The 22,426-nt window shown below is 46.6% G+C and overlaps 1 protein-coding gene across 1 annotated transcript in view; it reads right to left on the bottom strand.

Annotated features, from left to right (window-relative positions):
* CSMD2 (CUB and Sushi multiple domains 2) overlaps nt 1–22,426 on the bottom strand; it is a 588,433-nt gene that overhangs the window by 156,740 nt on the left and 409,267 nt on the right. Inside the window, exons 23-25 of the mRNA XM_070510384.1 lie at nt 21,603–21,759; nt 19,626–19,817; nt 14,075–14,201 (exon numbers count right to left, since the gene is read on the bottom strand). Of these exons, the coding sequence (XP_070366485.1) occupies nt 14,075–14,201; nt 19,626–19,817; nt 21,603–21,759 (476 nt within the window). The remainder of the gene's footprint in view (nt 1–14,074; nt 14,202–19,625; nt 19,818–21,602; nt 21,760–22,426) is intronic.

The following is a 22,426-nucleotide window of genomic DNA, read 5'->3' as shown; positions in this document are numbered from 1 at the left end:
GTTTGCTCTCTCTGGGGCTGGGTCTTCATTTCACAGCTGGCTGCCACCTGCTTCAACTGCAGGGCACCCTGGATTGTGGGGTTGTCCCTGTTCCGGGATCTCTACACACCTTTTCATTATGGTGTTTCCACCTAGTCCCACCTTCCACCACAACCTCCCAAGAGCATGTCCCCAGGTGAGGGCGCCCTGATCTGGCCCTCGCTCCCTCACCTCTTCCCATCAGCCTACCACTGAGACTCCCCTGGGCTTTGCTGGTAAGGCTGGTAAGGTTCATGACACTCAGCTTCAACGACAGGAAGAGATTAACTAGCAGAGCCTTAATATAGAAAGCTAGGAGAGCATTGGATTCTCATCGCAGGAGCCTGCACCCCTCAAGTGCCGTGGACAGGCAAAACTCGCTTCTGGGATGATGGTCCTCAGTTCTTTCAGTGTGAGGAAACTAACACACTGGGCATTTCTTGGACACTACCCATCTCAAGATGTACAGGTGGTTCATCTGTATTCACTGCACATTAGAAAGATACGCAAAATGAGAAAAAAATTCCACACCATCTTGATATGTTGATTTCACTTGCCTTCTGGTTGGGCCCCAGAATATGAAAGGGCATCAGGTGCTCCCAAGCAACTGTCACCACCGCACGAACACAACGGAGGCTGCACCAATAAGATCTTAACGCGGATCTTTACATCAGGGGAAAATGGCATGCGAATGAACAGCTGCTGCAGGGGGAAAGGGTCAGAAATCACTCCTGTCCCCAAATGAGAATGCAGCTTAAATTATCCTCCGTGACACTGGAAATGACAATAAGAAAATAATACTTGTTTTATAAAATGCCCCCCTCTGAGCCACGCGGAGCTGCAAATCAACAATTAAACCATGATCATAACAGCAGACAACAACAATTACAGCATTGTGCTATACAAAGAGCAACAACTGAGAAGGCACAGCAAACTCCAAAGCAAGCATCGGCGTCTAGAGCAAAATTAGAGGCTCTTCTTTCCTGGGGCCAGCTGGTATGCAATAGAAAAAAAGCTTCTTTTGTCATTTTCATAAGTGAAAGGGTAAACCTTGGCCTCAGGTCACTGAAGAAGCTGCCGTGACTGATGCTCTGGGAGGTGGGGGCACAAACGCAGGACTTAGTCCACCGCCTTGTGGTCCACTCCACCTCGCCGGGTGACCTTCGACCAGTTGCCTTCTCTGCCCCATCACCCTGTAAGTCACCCAGTCATTCTGTGACTGCCTATCATCAGCCAGAACCCGCCCTGAAGGTGTCGGGGATTCTGCGAGGGGCAGATGTGTCTTTATTCTTCTTGGGGGAAATGTTTTCCATAAAAGGAAAGGCTCATGCCTCCTCCAAAATGGGAAAAACTGGCTGTGGAGTCAGACATGAGTTCAAATACTAGTTCTGTTATAGCCAGCTGGGCGACATTGCAGAGCCTCAGTTTACTCCTCTGTAAAATGGCAGTAACATCATTTATCCAGTAGTGTCGCTAAGAGGTTTATTGTAAATGAAATCACACATAAAGCCTCCAGCACTGAGCCCTATACACAGAATAACATCAATAAATGGCAAAATCACCTAAAATTCCACTTTTGTTCTATTTATTTATTTACTTTACTTGACTGAGATGTGTTAAATTCTCCTACAATTGTCAATTTCTCCTTGCATTTCTAACCGATTTTGCTTTACGTTTTTTTGTTAGGTTATTTGGCGCAAAAGGATTCATGACTGTTAGCGTTATTGTGGGCTATGCATTTTATCACATGAAATAATTCCCTCTCTCCCTTTTAATATTTTTTAACTTTCTTTTTTTTTAGGAAAAGCAAGAGCAATGCTGTGACCCCTGCTTTTTTATTTATTTATTTATTTATTCATACTATTCCTTTGTCCCAACCTTTTATTTTTAATATTCCCTTGTTTTCCTGTCTGGTAGCATTTTTTTTTCTTTACCTAACCTGAGAATCTTTTCTTTGCAATAAAAAAGTTTAACTTGGGGGCACCTGCTCATGCCTCCCTATAGCTCCCTCTGCCCACAGGTCGGTCACAGTAATTGTACCACACATAACAATAGAGGCTTCCTTTCCCTGTGTGCCGTCACCTGGGGACCTCCATCTGGGATGCCCCTCACGTCATTCTGCCCACTCCTGTTGCAGACCCTTTACTCGGCATTCCTGGGTCTGGCACTCTGCTCTTTCACTTGACCTTAGTTTTTTGCTGATCCTTCAACCAGGTCTCAGTCTATAGGTCATCTTTGCTCTGGGCCCTGTCCATGGACCCTCCCACTCCCCTGCGCATCCTGAGCTCTGTAACCTTGGCCTGCTCCAGGATCTGCCTCTTTTCCTCCCATTCCTTTCTACCTCACACTGCAGAGTGGCCAGACAAAAGGGAGTTTATACTTATTATCGGAACTGAAATGTTTGCACTTGGTGGCAGTGAGGACGTTATGTGCTTACCAACTCTTGTTTCCTCTTCCTCCTGGGCATATCCTCCCTTATGATTAGGTGAGCTGTGAAACGTGTTCTGGTCAGTGGGATGTTGGGGGAAGGCTTGACTCTTAAAAAGCATTGCTCCACTCTCTCATGCTTTCTCATTCCCTCCTCAGTGGGCCAGACACAAGGAAGCCCCAGAGGACTGCGAGGCTGTCATGTGGAACAAGCCTGGAGCCTTGAATTATTTTGTGGAAGAGGCACGCCCGCCCACACACACCCAGGGCCCTGCCCCTCTGCAGACCAGCATTGTACTGTGAAGTGAGTGAGACAGGAAGCTTTTTGTGTTGGAACACTGAGATTTGGGGTTTATTTGTTATATCAGTTAGCCATTACTGCTGACTAATACAAGCTTATTTCCATCATCCTGTTTTATGCTTTTTATTATATTTTCTTGCTATTTTTCTTTTTGTAATTCTTAGTTTTCACACTTTCTTCACTGATTTTTAAAGTATACATTTTGTTTTTAATTCTACTTTATCTTCAAACATTTTCAAAAATCCTCCTAAACTTGCATTTTCTTTAATTATTAAAGGAAAAAATAACATACCATTTCACTCTCCCTTATGTAAGACAGAAAATCTAAAAAAGATTTTCCTTTCTCCTCTGCCTTCTCCCAGCTATCAAACCACTGACAATATAATCAGGGACCATAGACCCAAATTAAATATCGTCTTTCATGGTCATTAATTCTTAGTATATTTTTTCTAAACATTTCAGTAGGCTGAAAATTATATGTCTATTTTAGTTTCCTGTGGCTGCTGTGACAAAGAACCACAAACTTGGTGACTTCAAACAGTAGGAATTTATTCTTTCACAGTTCTGGAGGCCAGCAGTCTAAAATCAGTATCACCACGCTGAAGTGTGGTGTCCTTAGGGCGGCAGTCCCTTGGGAGTCCCTAAGGGAGAATCTATTCCTTGCCTCTTCCAACTTCTGGTGGCTGTTGGCATTCCTTGGCTTCTGGCCACATCTTTCCAATCTCTGTGTCTGTCTTCACATCACCTTCTCCTCTGTGTGATTAAAATCTCCCTCTGCTTCCCTCTTACAGGGACACACGTGATTGCATTTAGGGCCCACCCGGATAATCCAGGATAATCTCCTCATCTCAAGATCCTTGATTTAATCACACCTACAAAGATCTTTTTCCAAATAAAGTCACGTTTTCAAGCTCCAGGCATTCGGACCTGGTATCCTTGGGGCCATCATTCAGCCAACTGCAATGTCTTTGCAAGTTCTTCAAGAAGCCTGCGTGTCCATTTTCCGTGGCTTTTGAGCATATTATATTGTGGCTGAATCAACAATTCTTGGGTCTCCAAACACCACTGGCTTGGCCTTCGATACAAAGGAGAAGAAATCTTAGGAGGTGGATGCTTTGTGGTGGTGGTTCTTTTGTAAATGACAGTTTTATTTGATGAGATCTGATTATGTGCTCACTGTAAGAGTGTGTTTTGCCAAATGCATTTAGGGATTTTTTTATGATTCTTACAACTGTTTCATTTTTCATCCAGTTGTATCTAATTCATTTTGCCTGAAACCCGGTGAGTTTTTTCAGTCCACCAAGAAAGTTTTATCAGCGGTTACTCCATCCCTCTGCCCCTTTCTCAGGGGAGTGTGCTAACATTTTGTATTTTATGATTCCTTCTGCTCCATTTGCTCATTGTTCTTCTTCATTTATGCTGCCTAGATTGGTATTCTGTCTTCCATATTTGGCAACTTTTCTTTCATTAATTCTACACTTCCATGCTTTTTCTCTGTGGTCTCAGAGAGATTCTCCAGTTTGTCTCCCACTTCAATGCTTTTATTTCTTGCAAGGCATCAATGCTGCCGTTGTGGATTTGAATTGTTATTGTGCATTTAGTTTCTTTGCATTTTTTTACTCCATCACTGTCTTTCTGTCTCAGGAGAGCCCCTCCCCATTTCATCATCCATCTTCTGCTACCTATCAACCCTATTTCTTATATTTAAATGAGAATATGATCTATTGATTCGTTTAAATTTTCTTCTGTCTAATATAGCAAAATCCTTTCAGAAGACATGTTTCTATTTCTTTAGGGAAATGGTTCTCTTTTTTTAATGAATGGTATGTTTCAAGTGGCATCACACGCTTATTTTATGTATTTTTGCTTGTTTGTTTCTTTATCTTTTGAAAGGGAGAGATCAATACCGGTCCAGTGCGGCCAACCAACAAGGTCTGCATTTCTTCCACTGCACTGTTTATTCTCCTCCTAAGAGACGGTGGAATTCATTTCTGGGGTTGTAAACTGGAAGTCAAGTTGAGGTATTCTGGCCAATTCGGCCATCCAGTGTAGCCCAGCTGGATTACTACTCTTGGATAATTTGAAGTAGTTTGTGTTTCTTTTGCTAGAGGTGATCTGTGAGAAACTAAATTGCCAGAGAGCCCTACTACTCTTAAGGCTACATTTATACCTACGGGTTATCCACATCCTCTCCTTCAAAAACTTTTGAGCTCCCCGGTTTGTTGGAACTTACATCTGACAAAGGAACACCCCACTGTGGATGCACTTATCTGTTCCGGTCCTCCAGGAGGTCAGCTCTTACACCGCAAGTACACAGACTTTCTCTGTTTAAGGTTTAACTTACTGTCACTGCCCAAAAATACACCTTCTGGAAGCTGCTAACCCTGCAGCCACGATTCCTGGCAAGAGCTGTGAACAGAAGCTTCACTTCTGGTCCTTCCGCCTCCTCTGGGCCAGCTTCCCACTTGCTGGTTAAAGGGAAGCAATGTGGATCACAGTGGGGAATTGCTGCCCTATGATTGATGTGACACGGCAGCTGGGGAATCTGGGCTTCTGGCACAGCCAGATGTTTTCTCTAGTCCAGCTGCCTCTCAGGAAGACAAGCTCCACGGGGCTGGGGGTCTGGATAATCAGAACTACAGACCCTCCTCTCGTAATCCTACTGCTTAGCGACCAACAGCCAAGAATGGAGTTTCCAGGTTACCCTCTGCCTTAATTATTAAGAAGCATCTCGATGGTTAAAAAATCAGCAAACTGGGAGCATTAGCCAAAAACGAGCTTTACCACTTAAGGAGCATTAGGAGCAGAAATCAGAGCTTCCGGGAGCAGTAAGTTCTCCAACCTCCATGGGCACTAGATCTCTTTAGGAAAAGCACCCCACAAAGAACTGTCTCTTCTCTCCTCCTCTCCATGCAGCCAGCCCCATACAGCCCTCAAGCCCAACCAAATCTGTACTCAAGAAACAAAGCAGTTCTTCTGACTGTAACCAGGACCCATCCAACAGTTTTACTAGATTCCTCCCTGGTCTCGCAGCCAATTTATCCTCTGCACTGCCACCACGAGCTTCCTGAAGCAGAGATGTTGTCATGGCACCCAGACAAGGAGCTCTTCCAGAAGCACGTGTGCACACTCACCCCTTCCTCTCTTTCACGTGCCTGCAAGGTCCTCCTTCCCTGCGACAAGGTGAACGACCACGGTGCTTTAAAGTGCAGCCAGAATAGCACGTCCTCTCTGTAACACCCACCCCCAGCTGCCACCTGGAATAGGAACTGTTCCTGCAAATGCTTCTCTATTGTGTTTTGTACACATTTCTACTATAGCTTTTACCACATTATATTAGAATGTGTAGTAGACACTAGGTTGGCTTGTCCATACTCCATTTCTAAAACTCCTGTCTGTCGCTACTATTGAAACTGTAAAAACAAAACAAAATTGATTTCCCACTTTCCCTCAGCCAGCTAATGACAAGGTCTGACTAATGAGATGTCGGAAGATGTCTCTGAGGAGGGTGGTTCTTCCTGAATAAATCAAACCTTCCCCGGGAGAAGGCTCTGGGCCCTTTCCTCTTCCCTCTTCTTTCAGACTGGAGCACAGACACAATGCCTGGAGCTGTAGCAGCTGACTAGGTGATCAAGAGGATGAAAGCCTGGGGATGGCAGAACCAGAAGAAAAGCAATGGCATCCTGAGCATCTGCACCAGGTCTGGACGGGACCTTCAGATTCTCGTTCCAGGAGAAGAGTGAACTTCCATCTGTTGGAGCCAGCTTGAGTCGGTTTTCTACTTCTATTCCTAACCGAAAATTTCTGTCTATAAGACTGAGACCTTCAAGGGAAAGGACTGTTTCTTATTTATATTTATACCCTCAGTGCCTGGCAGAACGCCTGGCACTGATAAATATTCGAAGTTTTTTAATTGAACTGAATGTCGTTACTGTCTTCAAAATATCCCCATGACTCCTCGGCATACTGAGCAATCCATTCAGAGTGCTCATCTTGGCGTTCAGGGTCCTGCAGAGGCTCCTCTTTACCCATGCAAACTTATCTCCCCCCCACCCCCCCCCCACCCCCCCCGCCCACCACACAAAGTCCAGCCACAACAAGTGAGCACTCTTTCTGGGACAGACCCCATACTTTCCCCTATGTTCATGCCTTCATTCTCTTCCCCTCAATTGGGATGTTTGCCTCTCCATCTTCAGGCAGAACTTCTCTCTCTCTTCTCCATTACCGAACTTGGCTTACACTTACTTACAGCATCTACCTTGTCTAGGAGGTACCTGTTTGTTTCACTATTTCCCACTAGAATGTGAGCCCCTTGAAGACGAGGACTGGCCTTAGCCTGATCTTTGCATTTCACACTGCACAGCATCACCCAGAGGTGTTCAATGCATGTTTTGTTAAATGGAACCAAATCAGTGTCAGAATGGCAGATGGGGAAGAGAAAAGATTGGAGCCAGACAGAACGGGTTTGAAACCCATATCACTGGGTAACCATGAGATGTTCATCCTTTTTGGGCCTCAATGATCTCATCTATAAAATGGGGACATTTATACTGATCCAGAACCTGGTATGCTGTAGATATTTGATAAATGTTAGGCAGAGGGAAGGACCAAGAGCAAAAGGCTTTGCGTCCCTCTCTTCCCCAATTTTTGTCTGAGCTGGTCCACTGATTATAAGAAGGGAAACTCCGACCCAACATTGGAAACTGAGAAGAGGCCCACCCATATGGGATGAAACTTCCATGTCCCACCTACTGAAGACACAGGAAAGAGTGACATGGATTGTGCAGCTCACTGGCCTGCCCTTCTGCTGTTAGCTGCCAGCTTGTCCCATTCTTGGCACTTGGAGAAACACTGGCCAAATGCTGCAGACGCCTCTCTGTGTTCAAGGCACGGTCTGCCTGCCAGCCAACTCTTGTCATGCACATCCAGGAAGGGCCCACTTTCCTGCTTGGACCCTACCCAGGGCTCAGCCTGACCACTCATCCCTGCAGCCACCTACTATCCCTCCCGGGAACTCCTGGAAAGGGACTATCTTTGCCCAGCTTGCTGGGCTGAGGTTGACCACAGATCCCTCTGGTCCCCTCTAATGTGGGGGTGGGGGTTGGGGCAAGATGGGGAGAGGCATCTGCAAACCTTCTCCTGTCTGTGCTCTTGGGAATAGTCCCATAGACTGGCCTCTGGGCTATCTACATCCCCCCCACCCCGTCCCTGGCACACCCAAGGGGAAGTCTGCTTGACACGTGCTCCACCAACAGCACAGCGTCCACCACCTGTGACTCTAGAGTGGGACCTACAACTAGCTGTGTGTAGGGGATGCCCCACCTGGGTAGAACGAACAACCACCTACCCAGCTCCTGGAGGGAGTTCCCATCACTTGGGAATCACGTGCCAGGCATTGTTCTAAGTGTTTGGATATGTCAACTCACTTCATCCTCATAGTAACCTTATGTGGGAGGTACTGTTTTTAATCACCACTTTTATAGAAACGAGAACTGAAGCACAGAGCACCTGCTCACAGAGCTTCCCAAACTACACAGCTAGGAAGACAGCAGGTGCACTGGCGCCAGAGTCCAGCTCTTAGCTACAATTTGATACTGAATAAATGACAAAACTCCAGGGACATAAAAAGAATTAGCTCTTCAAAGGAATCCAGCAGGATAATCAGACCAAATGGCCCAACCGCAAAATGCAGTTAACGCAGGGAAAAACAGGAGACATCGTGAAACAAAAGATTAATAGTGTTCTCGGGGAGATGCAAGATGATAACGTACTGATAAAAACAAAAGTGGACTGTCGAGAGCAATCCGAAAACAAGAAACGCAGCTTCCTTGAAATGAAAATGAAAACAACAACAAGATTTCCCAAATAAAGGGGAGAAATAACAAGATAAATACTGTTGAAAACAGAATTAATGAAAACACAAGATCACTGGAAGAATAAAAATAGGACAGAGGACTCTCAAATCACTAGAGGAAAAACAAAGCCAATTAAATCAAGTTAGCTAACAACAGGAAGAATTAAAGCTAAAAGAAAGCAATAAAGGAGCGTAACCTGTTTTGTTTGAAAAAAAGCGTAATACATTTGATTAAAAGAAATGTATACAGCCCTGTACTCTTTTCACTTTCTTCAAATATACATGGAACATAAATAAGACAAAAATTCAAAAAGTAAAAAGGGCATACTGCAGTAAAAATAATAAAAAAGATCCTACAAAATCTATAACCACTTAGTAACTTCAAAAAAAATTTCTTAAATACTCAGGTTAAAGAGAAATCTAAACTGAAATTACAGACTATTTAGAAGTGAACTTCAAAGACAAGTGAGTATCATTTTGCCCATCAAACTGGTAAACACTGACGGGACTGACAACCAGTGATGCCGTGTGGGCAGCAGGCTTGGGTGGATGTGTAAATTGCTGCCATATCCAGAGGGAGATTTGAGGTCATGTATCAAAATGGGCCGCCTAAGAATATATCCTAAGGAAATAATTGGACAACTGTTCAAAGATTCATGTATAAGGATGTTTACTGGAGTGAAAAACTGAAAATATTCACTTTATCAATAGGGGAGTAGTTAAAAAACGAATTCTCTTGTGCATACAAGAGAATTCCCTGTAGCCATCAGCCAGGATGAGGCCGATCTATATATATTGACAGAGCAAGACGATGATATACAATTAAATGGTAAAGCGAAAAGCAAGTTACTGAGCCCTGCAGAGAGATGATCCTCTGGAAACCATGTTTATTGCATTTGTTTTATGTGCATGTCGGCATACAAAACATCTAAAAGAATCAGTACAAGTGGACCTCAATGGTTATCTCATGAGCGGTGTGTGGAAGAGAAGAGAGTAAGATTACGGGGACTTTTTTTTTTTTTTAAAGATTGGCACCTGAGCTAACAACTGTTGCCAATCTTTTATTTTTTACTTCTCCCCAAAGCCCCCCAGTACATAGTTGTATATTTTAGTTGTGGGTCCTTCTGGTTGTGGCATGGGGGACGCTGCCTCAGCATGGCCTGACAAGTGGTGCCGTGTCCGCGCCCAGGATCCGAACCGGCGAAACCCCAGGCCGCCGAAGCAGAGTGCATGAACTTAACCACTCCGCCACGGGGTCAGCCCCTATGGGCACTTTTGATTACCACTTTACAGATTTCTTTATTGTTTGCATTTTGAATTTTTCAAAATGAGCATCTATTTTTTATATAGAAAAATTCCACAAAGATATTCCCATTTAAGAAACAATAAGTAAATCTTACTCTGAATAAGGACTCAAACACAAAAGGGGCTTTTTGTGTTTGTCTTAATTCAGTCTGATTTGGAATTCTCTTAACTTTGCTGCTAGTTATTCAAGTGAGGGGTGTGTCTGTGGGTGAGGGAGGGGGAGAGAAAGAGAGGAAGAGGGAAAAAGAGAGTGAGGGAGCGAGGGAGAGAGAGAACACACCTGAGCACAGACTACAGACGTGCACGGGGACGCTGCACACACAGGACAAGCTGGGGCGGGAAACTGAATGAGGGAGGGAAGGCGCCCTGCCACTCCGTCTCCATCTTCTCCGGCTCTCATTGCCGCTGGGAAGCCTTCCTCTGCTCACTCTGCGTTAGCTCCTTTGAGGCTGTGTGGCCCCAAGAAACCTTCCAGATGGCGAACTGAAGTTATCTTCACCTTCTCCCTGCTACTCCCCATCCTGGGCTCCTCACACACACTCAGCGCGCCCCATGACTTTACAGTTCTGGCTGTGTCCCTCAGGAGAGGATATTTCCTGAATTTGTCTTGATCTTCTCTTCCTGACAGCTAAGGTCTCCCGCTGGTCTCCTTCCCTACACACTCTCTGTTCCATAAGTGATAACAGTCCTCACTCCTGCCCAGAAATCGCATCATTTATTTCCTGTCTTCCTGTCAGCTGCTCCTAGATCTCTCTGCTCTCCTCCAACCCTTGTCCTAAACCTTAATTCCTGGGGATTAGTGCCGTGCATCTTGGGGATGCTAATGTTGCTATGTCATGGAGGAGTATAACCTTCTCTTTACAAGACGCATGCCAAAGTACTTAGGAAGGAAGTACCATGATGTCCACAATGTACTTTTGAGGGATTCAGCAAAAAGAAAAGAAAAAAAGAATGGAAAGAGAAAAAAGAGAGACAGCAAATACGGCGAAATATTCACAGTGGTTGAGTCTAGGTGGTAAGTATACGGAAGCTTGGTGTACTATTCTTTCAAGTTTTCTGTATATTTTACATATTGCATGTTATGAAACAAAAAATGGGGAAATGGAAGAAACCTCAATATTTGGAACCTCAAATATTTCCATATTTACTGAGGAGAGAGAGACCAGCGGGTGTGACAGCTTCAACGTCTCCTGAATTTGTCCCTTCTTCTCCATCCCCACTGACGCTGGCTGGGTTCAGCCCTCCTCCCCCCGACCACTCTGGAGACAGCCTTCTCACTGGGCTCCCAGACTCAGGCTACCCCATTCTCCACAAGGCTGCCTGGATAGGTCCAAACCCAGCATCACAGCCCCCAAGGCGCTCTCCCTCTGGCCGCACATAGCCAGTTCCACCAGCTTCATCTCCCACTGCTGCCCCCGCCACCAAATGGCGGGTGATGCTCCAGCCACATGGACCCACTTCCAGCTCCTTGAGCCTGATCTCCCTGAGTCACTGCCTCTTCCTAGAAGGCCCTTCCTCTCCAGCCAACCTTCCTCTCTGGCTACCTGGCAGCCTCCTCTCCATCCTTCAGGACTCAGCTCTAGTGTCATCTTTTCCAGGATAGTTTCTCTGGTCTCCTTCTGTCCTGCCTTTCATTCCCCCTCATCCTTATGCCACCACCTCACACTGTGCATACATGCACGTCTCCTCTTTGTGAACAGTGACTGGGTCTCATTCATCTGTGCCATCTCATGCCAGCACCTCGCACAGGTACTGCCAGGTATTAAACAGATAGACAGTTGTTACATGAAGGAATGAATGAGAGAATGAAGGATGCTCTAAGGTAGGAAAGCAGGAAAACCGTCTCCTGATTTGCATATGTGCACACTAAAGTAAGAGTCATTCTGCTCTTGACTCACTCATTGTTCATTTCATATTTACTGAGGGGCAATCACGGATCTGCTAGTCATATAACTACCCTTGTACCTGAGTCCTCATTAATTAATTAACTAATTCATTCATTCATTCATTCATCACTTGACACTTGAGCCTCTCCCAGGTGCTCGGGGCACTGTGCTGAGAGCCTGGCTACTTGGCAAAGATGAATCAGGCAGAGACCACAGCTCCAGTTGGGAGGTAAGACAGGAGCGTAAAGGAAGGATAAAAGTACTCAGTGTCATCAGGTAAACCCAGGCCATGGGCAATGGGAGTTCAGAAGAGGAGAAATGACTCCTAGGAGTCCCCGAGAGAGGGGGTCAGGGAAGACGTCATGGGTGAGCTGACAGTGCACTTGACCTTGAGGGATGGGGAATTTTAGACATAAGCCTTTGGAGGGAGGAGGGCATTCTGGGAAGGCAGAGAAGAGGCAAAGGCACAGAGCAAGGCCATGAACATACGTACGGGTGCCACCAGCAACCTAGCTTCACTGGAACGTCATCGAAGAGAAGTGGCAGGAAATAAGGTCAAGGAGGGAGGTTGAGGTCATGCTGGCTTTGAAAACCAGGATGAGATGCTCAGCTTCTGTGAGCATGGGTGCCATGGAAGGCTTCCAGTTAGAGGGTGAGTTGATCAGGTGTGCTTTTCGTTATTCCAGCAGGAGTGTGCAGGATGAGTTTGTATGTATAATTTGTCCCCCTAATAGTGCAAAAACCCTAAGAGCTTTGCTGATTTCATTCTGCACGAGGCTTAGCTAAAAAACTGGCACGTAGCAAAACACTTAGTACAAGGACTTAATACTCAGGACATCAGCAAATGTATGAATCTCTGTATCTTTGGCAGCAACACTCCCATTCAGGCAGTGCCCCTTAACTGAGGACTCTCCAGGGCAGGGGTCTCCTCCCAGCTGCTTGTCTGGGTTTCCCACAATTCCAAAGCCGAGACATCTCATTCCTGGATCCCTGCAACAGACTCCTGACAGGTCTCCTCCCCAGAAGCCCTCTCCACTGCAAACAACCCTGGTGGGCCAGCCCTGCTCAAGAACCTACCACAGCTCCCTCTTGCTTACTGGCATTTAATATCCTCCATAACCAGCCCAAATGCTACCCTCTACCTCTCCTTCCTCGTCCACACGCAGCCCCCACTGCGGCCAGACTGTCTCCTCTCCAGTTGCTTTGTTTGATCCTCTTTCCACAGCTCCCTTCATCCTGCCAGCCCAACCTGCCCTTTTCCTCAAAGCCCATCTGAACCGCAGCTGAAGGCCCAGCTTTGCCAGCAGTGTCATATAGTGTGAAGGTTCAGAAAGACCTGGGCTCACATCCCAGCTTCCTGATCACTGTGCGAACTTAGACACACTATGCATTCTCTTGGAATCTCAGTTTTCTCATCTATAAGATGGGAACAGTAATAACGCTTATGTATTATTAGGGCCTACTGTTAATATTAACAGGGCTATTGTGAAGCGTTCATAAGACAATAGATGTGCCAGGCCCTGTGCTTGATAAATGGTGATGCCCCTTCTTCTCTGACTCTGTGCAACTCCAATAGGTAATTCCTGGTAGTCAGGTGCTTACATGGAAAGGAAGTTATATTTCGAGGGAGTACCCAGTACCAGACACGGTGCAGGACTTTTGTAAGTATTCCCTCCACAACCCAAAACATAGGCATTTTTGTCCTCATTTACAGATGAGGAAACAGACCGCGAAAGGAAACAATCTGGGGTCCTACAGCTCTGAGCTGACCCTTACTACTGTCAGAGAAATAACCCCAGAACCATCGCTAGATGTTTCCTGTGTTCCAAGTGCTGTGCTGAGCACCTTACTTGCAATGTCACATTTAGTGCTTCAACCTGAGAAGCTGGTATTGCAACCCATACACTACAGAAGGAGAGAGTGGGACTCAGAGAGGATGAGGGACTTACCCAAAGTCCTGCAAACAGTAAACGGCAGGGTTGGGATTCAAACTGGGGTCCGTATGACTTCAAGCCTATGTCCTCAGCTGCTCTCTTCTAACTGTGCCATCGAGGCCAGAGAGTTGTCTGCACTTGGATTTTAGCACTGTGAGGCTGAGGCTGGTCTTTCCAGGTTTTCCTGGGGCCCCAGCCCAAGCCTGGGGTCACAGCAGCCACTGCTGATCACAGGGGCCTCCAGGTGAGGTGCGCAGGGCCAGCCATTCACCGGGTAGCCTGGTGATGATGCTGGTGATGATTTCCCTGAACAACTGACCATGGTGACTTCAGCAGCCCTGACACTTACCCAATGGTGCAGCCGGCGTCAGCCTCGATGGTCCAGATGCAGTTGAGATTGTGTTCGTAGGGAGCTGGGTACCCGGGAGACAGCACCTGCCCCGACACCTCTCCTTTCACTGTCCCTCCACACTCAGCTGAAAGAAATCCCAAAAGAGTGAGTCTCATGGGGTGGCCTGCGCTGCCAGCAGTGACTCGGTGGCTCCTCTTGCCTGTGTCCCCAAGTCCCTCTCGTTCATTCCCGGTGACTGAACACAGCATATAGAAAGGTCCCTGGATGAGACTTGTATCCAGAATATAGAAATAACTATAACTCAACGATGAAAAGACAACCTAATTAAAAAATGGGCAAAGCATTGGAATAGACATTTCTCCAAAGAAGGTATACAAATGGCCAATAAGTACATGAAAAGATATTCAACATCATTAGTCATTAGGGAAATGCAAATTAAAACCACAATAAGATACTCACACCCACAAGGATGGCTGTAATAAAAAAGACAGACACGAGCAAGTGTAGGTGAGGATGGAGTAACCAGAACCCTCATCATTGCTGGTGGGAATGTAAAATGGTGCAGCTGCTTTGGAAAACAGCTTCGTAGTTCCCCAAAATGTTAAACAAAGTTCCCATATGACCCCAGCAATTCTGCTCTTAGGTATACCCAAAGAAACGAAAAAATACATTCACACAAAGACTTGCACGTGAATGATCATAGCAGCATTATTCATAATATCTAAAAAATGGAAACAACCGAAATGTCCATCAATCGATGAATGGATACACAAATGTGGTATATCCAGATGATGGAAGGTTATCTGATCATAAAAAAATGAAGTACTGCTCCATGCTACAACATGGATGAACTTTGAAAATATCATGTTAACTTAAAGAAGACAGACACAAAAGGCCACGTACTGTAAGATTCCATCGCTAGAAAATGTCTAGAACAGACAAGTCTACAGAGACAGAAAGTACACTGGTGATCGCCGGGACCTGAGGGGGAGGGGCAGTGGGGAGTGATTGCTGATGGGGACGGGGTTTCTTTAGCAGGGACACAATGTTCAAAAATTAGATTGTGGTGACAGTTGCACAACCTTGTAAATATACTAAAACGCATTAAGTTGCTAAATTCATTAAATGTGTGAACTGTACGGTATATGAATTATATCTCAATAAAGCTACTTAAGAAAAGGTCCCTGGGTGTAGAGCTGACAGCCTACTATGTGACCAAACTCCTTGAAGCCTCTGGGGGAAGGTGTAGACACTTGAACCTGTTCATCAACTGCAACAGGACCTGTGCTAGGTGCCAGGAGTTCAGAGGAAAATAAGACACTGTGTCCCTCTTCCGAAGAGCTTATAGTCGAGAGCAGGGGACAGCCACAGTGTGTGCCATGTGTCCTAACAGAGGCACCTTCATGGCAGGTGGCAGCACAGAAGAGAAAGTGACCAATTTGCCCTAGCAGGGGGCAGGGAGAGTTAGGGAGGGCTCTGGCTTCAAATGAATCCTGAAGGAGGAGCAAGAGTTGACCATATTGGTTGGGTAGCAGAGGTGAGACGAGGAGGCCAGCAGGAAAAATGCTTTGCAGACAGAGAAAGGGTATGTGCAAAATTCTTGGAGGTGTGAAACAGCATGGCGCGTTGGGGGACAGGGTGTGAGATGGGGCATGGTGGGAGATGGGGCTGGAAAGCCGGGCAAGCATCCTACATCGAAGGGCACTGCACACCAGGCTGTTGCATATTTACTCTGTGATGGGGAAGAATGGAGTGTTCATACACGTGAGTAAAGCGATCACTTTGGCCAGCCCTGGTGGTCTAGCGGTTAAGATTTGTGCCCTCACTGCCATGGTCTGCGTTAGTTTCCAGGTCAGGGAACCACATCATGGGTCTGTTGGTTGTCACACTATGAGAGCTGCATGTTGCTGTGATGCTGAAAGCTAAGCCCACTTCTGAAAAAACCGGCCATGAATACAGTGGAGCACTGTCTGATACACGGCTGGGAGGTGAGAGGATGGTGCACAAAGACCAGGCAGGCTTCTGCTCTGCTGTACACAGAGTCACTAGAAGTCGAAATCAACTCACTGGCACTAACAACAAAAGCTGCCCACTTTACACACTAGTGAACTTGACACGTTGGAGCACTCTGGTAGCAGTTAAAGGGGCAGAGGGGGCGGGACTGGAGGCAGGGACCAGTAAAGAGGTCTACATTCCCCAGCAGAGCACTCACCTAGGTCAGAAGCTCGAGATCCTCCTGGCCTTCTCCTTCCTCCCCCACATCTAATCTGCCTCTGGGACCCCATCCCTGCACCTCCGTGACACTTTTCACATTTGACCCCATTGCTAGAGTCTTGGCTCAGGCCCTCACCATCTCTAGGGTGGCACAGTTGCCCCTCCTAGGCAGTGTCACCAGAAAGGTCTTCCTAAAATGCAAACTGCCCGTGTCACTGCTTGCTTTAAACCTTCCTTCCCAGAATGAAGTCCAAATCCCTCAAGAAAGTCTGTCTAGAAGCCCTCCAGAGGGCTCCCTTTGGCCTCTTTGGCTCCCTCCCAGCGCCCCTTGGTCCAGCCAAGTCTGATGGACTTCTCTTCATGTGTCTACTTGGACGGACAACCCAATAAACATCTTCCCTATGAAACGTTTTGTGATACCCTGCCCTCTCCACGTAGAGTTGACACTGTCCTCCTTTGTGTCTCCATTATAACGTGAACAGATTTTTATCATAGCACGTGCACTTTGTTATTTAAAGACCACATCTATCTCCTTCACAAGACTTTAAGCTCCTCGGCAGCAGGGACCTTGACTTACTCAATTTGCACACCAAATATCTAGTAGAGTGTTTGGCACGGTATAGATGCTTTAATAAATGTTTATTGAATGGGTGGATGATCAAATGAATGAAAGAAGTTTATTGCTTCCCAGGAAAGTTACTATCAGGTTCTGAATCAAGGGAGCATGAGCGAAAACAAAGAGGAGATTTACTGCAAAGCTTTTTAGGAAAAGGAATGATTGACTGAGCAAGATCCTAGAAGATACAGGAGAAGATGGGATCAAAGTCACAAATGGAAGTCTGTTGGTACAAACCTTCACCTGTTGCTACAAAGGACCCATTAAGCATCTCCTGGGCCCCATTCACACAGGACCACTATGGCAGGGTTGAGGGTAGGGAGCCCTCTGCCAGTAAGCCTGCTCAAGAGACCAGATCCTTTGCTCAAGCCTCACTGTGAGTCCTGCCTCTGTGGTGGTGTTGGGATGACAGGTGCCAACCTGACTAAAAGATGCAGGGCTGAATGGGCCCATGGCAGGGAGTAGGGTGTGGGTGAAAGGATGAGCTCTAGGTTGTGGGGAGGAAGCCTGCCTGGCCCCGCAGATAGAGAAGGTAGCTGGAAAGGTGGCAGGATATTTTCCATGTCCTTGGCTAGAGCTTCCTTCCATATTCCGGGTGGAAAAGTCCCCCTGCTTCCCAGAAAGTGAGTGTTTGGAGGCAGCAGCCCTGGGAGCACTTCCTCATGGACACACATCCTCTTTCCTCACGGATCACTTTATCTGGGGACTGGCAGGTGGGCAGGAGTGGCCAGGTGGCCAGCAAACAGCAGATTCACCAACAAGACCCTAAGACTCTGCTCTTTCTGGTTTTCTCCCTTCTTCCCATCCTAGAGCCTTGGCTGCTTCGTTTGGGCTGTAGCGTCCACTCATCAATGAAGAAAACATCTGGATGCTATAGCAGTCATTTCTGGTAGATCATGAGAAAGACTACCACAACATGACTTCTGTAAAAATCTACACACATATTCCCAAATACACAATCTCATCCTCTAAGTGGGGCCTGAGGGGGTCTCAGTGGGGAAGGCCTCCGAGGTTTGAAGTATAAATACTCTTACTAGAACTGTTTGAGTGGATTCTCTAAGTTCAGTCCAACTGGCCTATTTGATATTCAAAAGAACCTTACAGTGAATCCTTTCTGCAAAGCAAATCATTGTCTTGTAACGTGACTCGTCATCTCTCCTTCTTTCGCTTGCTCTGGCTTGCCTATGGTATTATACTGCTGTCTGTTTATGCATGTGACTCCCTTGCTGGCCTGGGGATCTGCTCTTCTGTTTTACTAGTGCCTAGCACAGGACCTGACACGTGAAGGAAAGAAAGGGATAAAAAAGGCACAAAGGGAGAAAAGGATGAAGCATGCCTGTAGACTGGGTCAACCACAAAGAGAAAGGAAGACTCTAGAGGCCACTTAAAGGCCACTATCCTGGTCTGTCCACTGTCCGGCTTAAAATCCTTGCCTTTAGACACTCTTGTGTAACAGCGTTGAAGATCTTGTTAAAATGTAGTTGCCTAGGGGAAAAGAATATTGGCCATGACCACTTCCCACCATGGTCGTTCACACCTCCAGCCCTTGCACATGTTCAGGCTAGAATGTCCACCTCCCCACCCCACCCCTTCTCTTGGTGAATTCTTACCCATCCTTTCAAGTCTCCAGTGAAATATCACCTCCTATACAAAACTTTCTCGTATCCTCCAACACTTTGCACATGGCTCTCCTTACAGTGCTTACCTTGTATTATAATGATCTGTTTATGTGTCTCTACTCCTTGCTAGGGTATGGGCTCCCCAAGGGCAGGGAAAATGCCTTATTCTGTCTTTTTTTATTTCTCTGCCTCGGCACTTACCCAAACATACACCTGCACCAATTCTGGCATGCGGCTCTTGGTAGGTACTTAAATGTCTTCCCAGTGGATGTTTTGTTCTTATAAGATTAGCCAGTGCTGCACAGACACGTTGAGGTTGTGGGACATGGGGAAGGGCATGGAGAGGGAAAGGCCCGGTGTTCGGGGATGGGGAAGCAGGACAAAGCAGTGTGTTGGGAATCCTGATCAGCAGGGAGAGATGAAAAGGCGGGAGAGGCAGAATGACAAGTTTTGCCTATTTCACACTCTGCCTTGGACCAGACTTCTCTTGCTCTGTGACACATGGATGACACTTCCAGAGAGCCTCTGCTGACATTCTGGAGGCACAACAGGCTTAAGAAGATGCTACATTCATTATTATATTCTTTCTTAAGAATGAGATGGATGCTAGCTCATTATCTTACTCTTTCTTTCAACATTCCCCACAAAAAGGAGCCCCATTTTGCCTACAGGGAAACTGAGGCGCAGAGTGAGTTGGGGACTTGCTTGGGTCCTGGTGTTGCAGGAACCCCTGGAACCCAGGAAAAGCTCCTCCTCCTCCTTTCTGATTGACTCTCTCACCTCTTCTCTTTTGCCAACATTACAATTCTGAGGGCATGACTTGGCTCTGGTCCCACTTGCTAAATGTGTGACAATGGCAAGCCACTTGCCTGACTGCGCTGCTGTCCGGGTGTAATGAGGTGTGAAAGTGTGGAAATGGAGAAGGGTGGGGCAGGTGAGTGATGGTTCCCGTGAACAGCAGGATTCAGTCCAGTTAGATGTCCCAAGGCCCTGGAGCGTGGCCTCCAAAGGGACACTGAGACCCTTAATGAGACCAGAGCTGGGAGCTTGGGGCTAGCGGACACCCGAGGGGTCACTTGAAGAGCAAGAGGCCTCCTACCGATGCAAGTGGGGAGAGGCCGGTCCCAGGTCCTGCGCTCTCCGCTCAGACACAGCAGCTCCTCACTGCCCCGAAGGCTGTATCCAGGGTCACAGCTGAAGGACACAGAGCTCCCTGCAAAATGGCCTCCGTCATGAACCTTGTAGCCAAACTGGGGGGTTCCTGGGTCTTCACATTTGATGAGTTCAAAACCTGGCAAAGAGAGAAGAGACAGAATCAGCAATGTCGTAGCAGAAACCATACACCCTCAAAGCCCGTTTTCTCAAGGAAGCTGCCCCAGCACATGCCTCTAGGTTCGGTTGGCCTCAGTGCTCGGGGCCACCATATTGCTGTGCTCAGAGGAGGGTGTATTATGGAGTATTTGTTCCCCTGCTGCTCTATGTAAATGATTTGTTACTTCTCCCAGGACAGCTGTTAATAGTTTTCAGGTATAGGGTCTGAGTTTTCTATTTCTTTTGTTTGACCCCATAGCATTCTGCTAGCGGGAGCTGCTCTTTCCATTTTGCTCACTGAGACATTCTGATGGGATAATGTAATATGGAAAAGTCACTTCAAATGTATGTTTCAAAGCTCAATTATGTCCTGCTTAAATACACTCTATTGCAAAAGGCTGGAGAAGGACACCTCTGCAGAGCTTATACAGAGCTCGCCTGTATGGTGCTTGACAAGGGTTATCTCTCACTTGCTATTCGCAGGAGTCTTAAAGGGAGGTATAATTATCTGCATTTTACAACTGAGCACATTGACTTGGGAAGGTTAAATAAACTGTTCCAAAGTCACGCAATCTCCGATGATAGAAATGGCATTTGAATGTGACTCTATTTAATCCTCTTCCACTGATCCGCCTGCTGTAACAGGCACAGACCCCTGGACAGCCCGGAGCCCAGGCAAGAGGAGTGTTGAATAGGCTCATCGGATTTGTTTCTATTAACAGCTTTATTGGAGAAAATAATTCACATACTAAACACTCACCCATCTAAAGTGGACAATTCAATGTCTTTTAGTATTTTCACAGAGCTGTGCAATGGTCATCATAGTCAATTTTAGGACATTTTCAGCACCCCACAAAGAAGCGCTATGAACATTTTAACCCAACTCCTTCAGCCCTAGGCAACCACCAATTTTCTTTCTGTTCTCTATGGATTTGCCTGTTCTGCACAGTTCATATAGATGGGTCATACAATATGTGGCCTTTTGTGATGAGCCTTTTTCCCTTAGCAGGTTTGCAAGGTTCATCCGTCTTGTAGAATGTATCAGAACTCCATCCTTTTTCATGGCAAAATAATATTCCATTGTATGGACGGACACAATACATTTTGTTTATCCATTCATCAGTTTATGGACACTCACTGGATTTTAAAACAGTCTATGAAAAGTACATTTCTTTGTATCTCCTGGGCAAGCAGAAGCTAAAATCAATGAATAAAATGTCTGTGAAGACAAAGTATGGGGACATAATCCCCAGTACTCTGGGACTGCATCTCAACCTGGGTGCTTTCCGTTTTCAAAATCCTGGGAGTAAAGGAGAAAGTTAAAATCATGACAAAAGACGGAAAGAATAAGACTCAACTCTTTAGGGAGTAGTAAAAAAAGAACATAATTATACACGAGGGTTTGCATTTTTTACGTCTGGCTGTAGCTGAACACTGTTTTATAAACGCCATGATTAGGAAAGGCTATCTTTGGCTGCTTTAATTAAAAGGCTCAAAGTTGATTATTTTTAAAGTGTTAGGGAGTAAAAGATATAGAGTGACTCTCAACTCAGTTACTACTAGTTTAAGCCAGAGAGCTGTGTGCCAAGTGGCAGCTTATCCACATTACAGGCACAATGTCTTAGAGGAAACAACCAGCTAAGCATGAGCCAGTTAGAGAAAAACAGACCTGTGAAGTGATGGGTGAAGTCCTGAGCTCAACCTCCCTGTTTGTGGAACCAAGGAAAGCCTGATGTGTCGTCCACTTGACGCAAGAAACACTTACTGGAAAACTGCAGCTCAAAACCCTTGCTGGTGTTCTGAGCATCAGTGATGAAATCAAGCCACAGACTGCTGGATGTGCTGTTCAAGGTCACCCCCATCATCTCAGAGCGGCTGAACACCCCCAGCAAACGGGCGGAGTTGTTGTTGCCATCATAGACCTGGACACAGGAGAGACCCCAACCCAGTGTCGTCAGCACGGCCTTGGTTTGAACAATAGCTCTCACCCCTCAGCCCACATTGCCAGAGTTTAACACCCATTAAAACTGTTAGAGGGGCAGTGAGTCATCAGATGCAAGGAAGATGGCAGAGGGGAGCTAGCTAGTGACGGCAGTGATCGGCTCCTCTCGTCTCCACTTGGTGCCACTTCTGCGCCCGGCCCATCTCAGTGCGAATCAGTTTCTAGGAACCGGTTGCTGTTCTAACCTTTCTAGTGCCGATCTGCTCTTGTTCCTTCAAACCCCATATGGCGCCAGCTTACCCCTCAGCAGCCTGGGGAGGCCAGGTTGCGGCTGCGTGACTGCCCAAGCCATCTGTTTCTACACACAGGCAGGCAGTGAAAGCATTCGACATCTTTGCATCGCTAAACACTCAATTCCATCCTTCCAGGAGATGAGAAAACTCTCCTCCTCCTTGACCCCACCCCACTGTGACAGTGGCCTGTCTCTACCTCCCTGTTGGACACGGCCCCTGGGGTCCAGGCAGGATGGAGTTAAAATGACCAGTGCGTCATGTGTCACGGTCCCTTTCCCTTCCCCAAGCTCAGCCTCTGCCCTTCCCTCCTAAAATGAGGGCTCCGGCAAGGGCCTGCTGGGCTTGCCAGGGGTG

The sequence above is a fragment of the Equus asinus genome, chromosome 5, assembly GCF_041296235.1.
Source record: "Equus asinus isolate D_3611 breed Donkey chromosome 5, EquAss-T2T_v2, whole genome shotgun sequence".
Lineage (NCBI taxonomy): Eukaryota > Metazoa > Chordata > Mammalia > Perissodactyla > Equidae > Equus > Equus asinus.
This window is presented reverse-complemented; position numbering and strand designations above follow the sequence as displayed.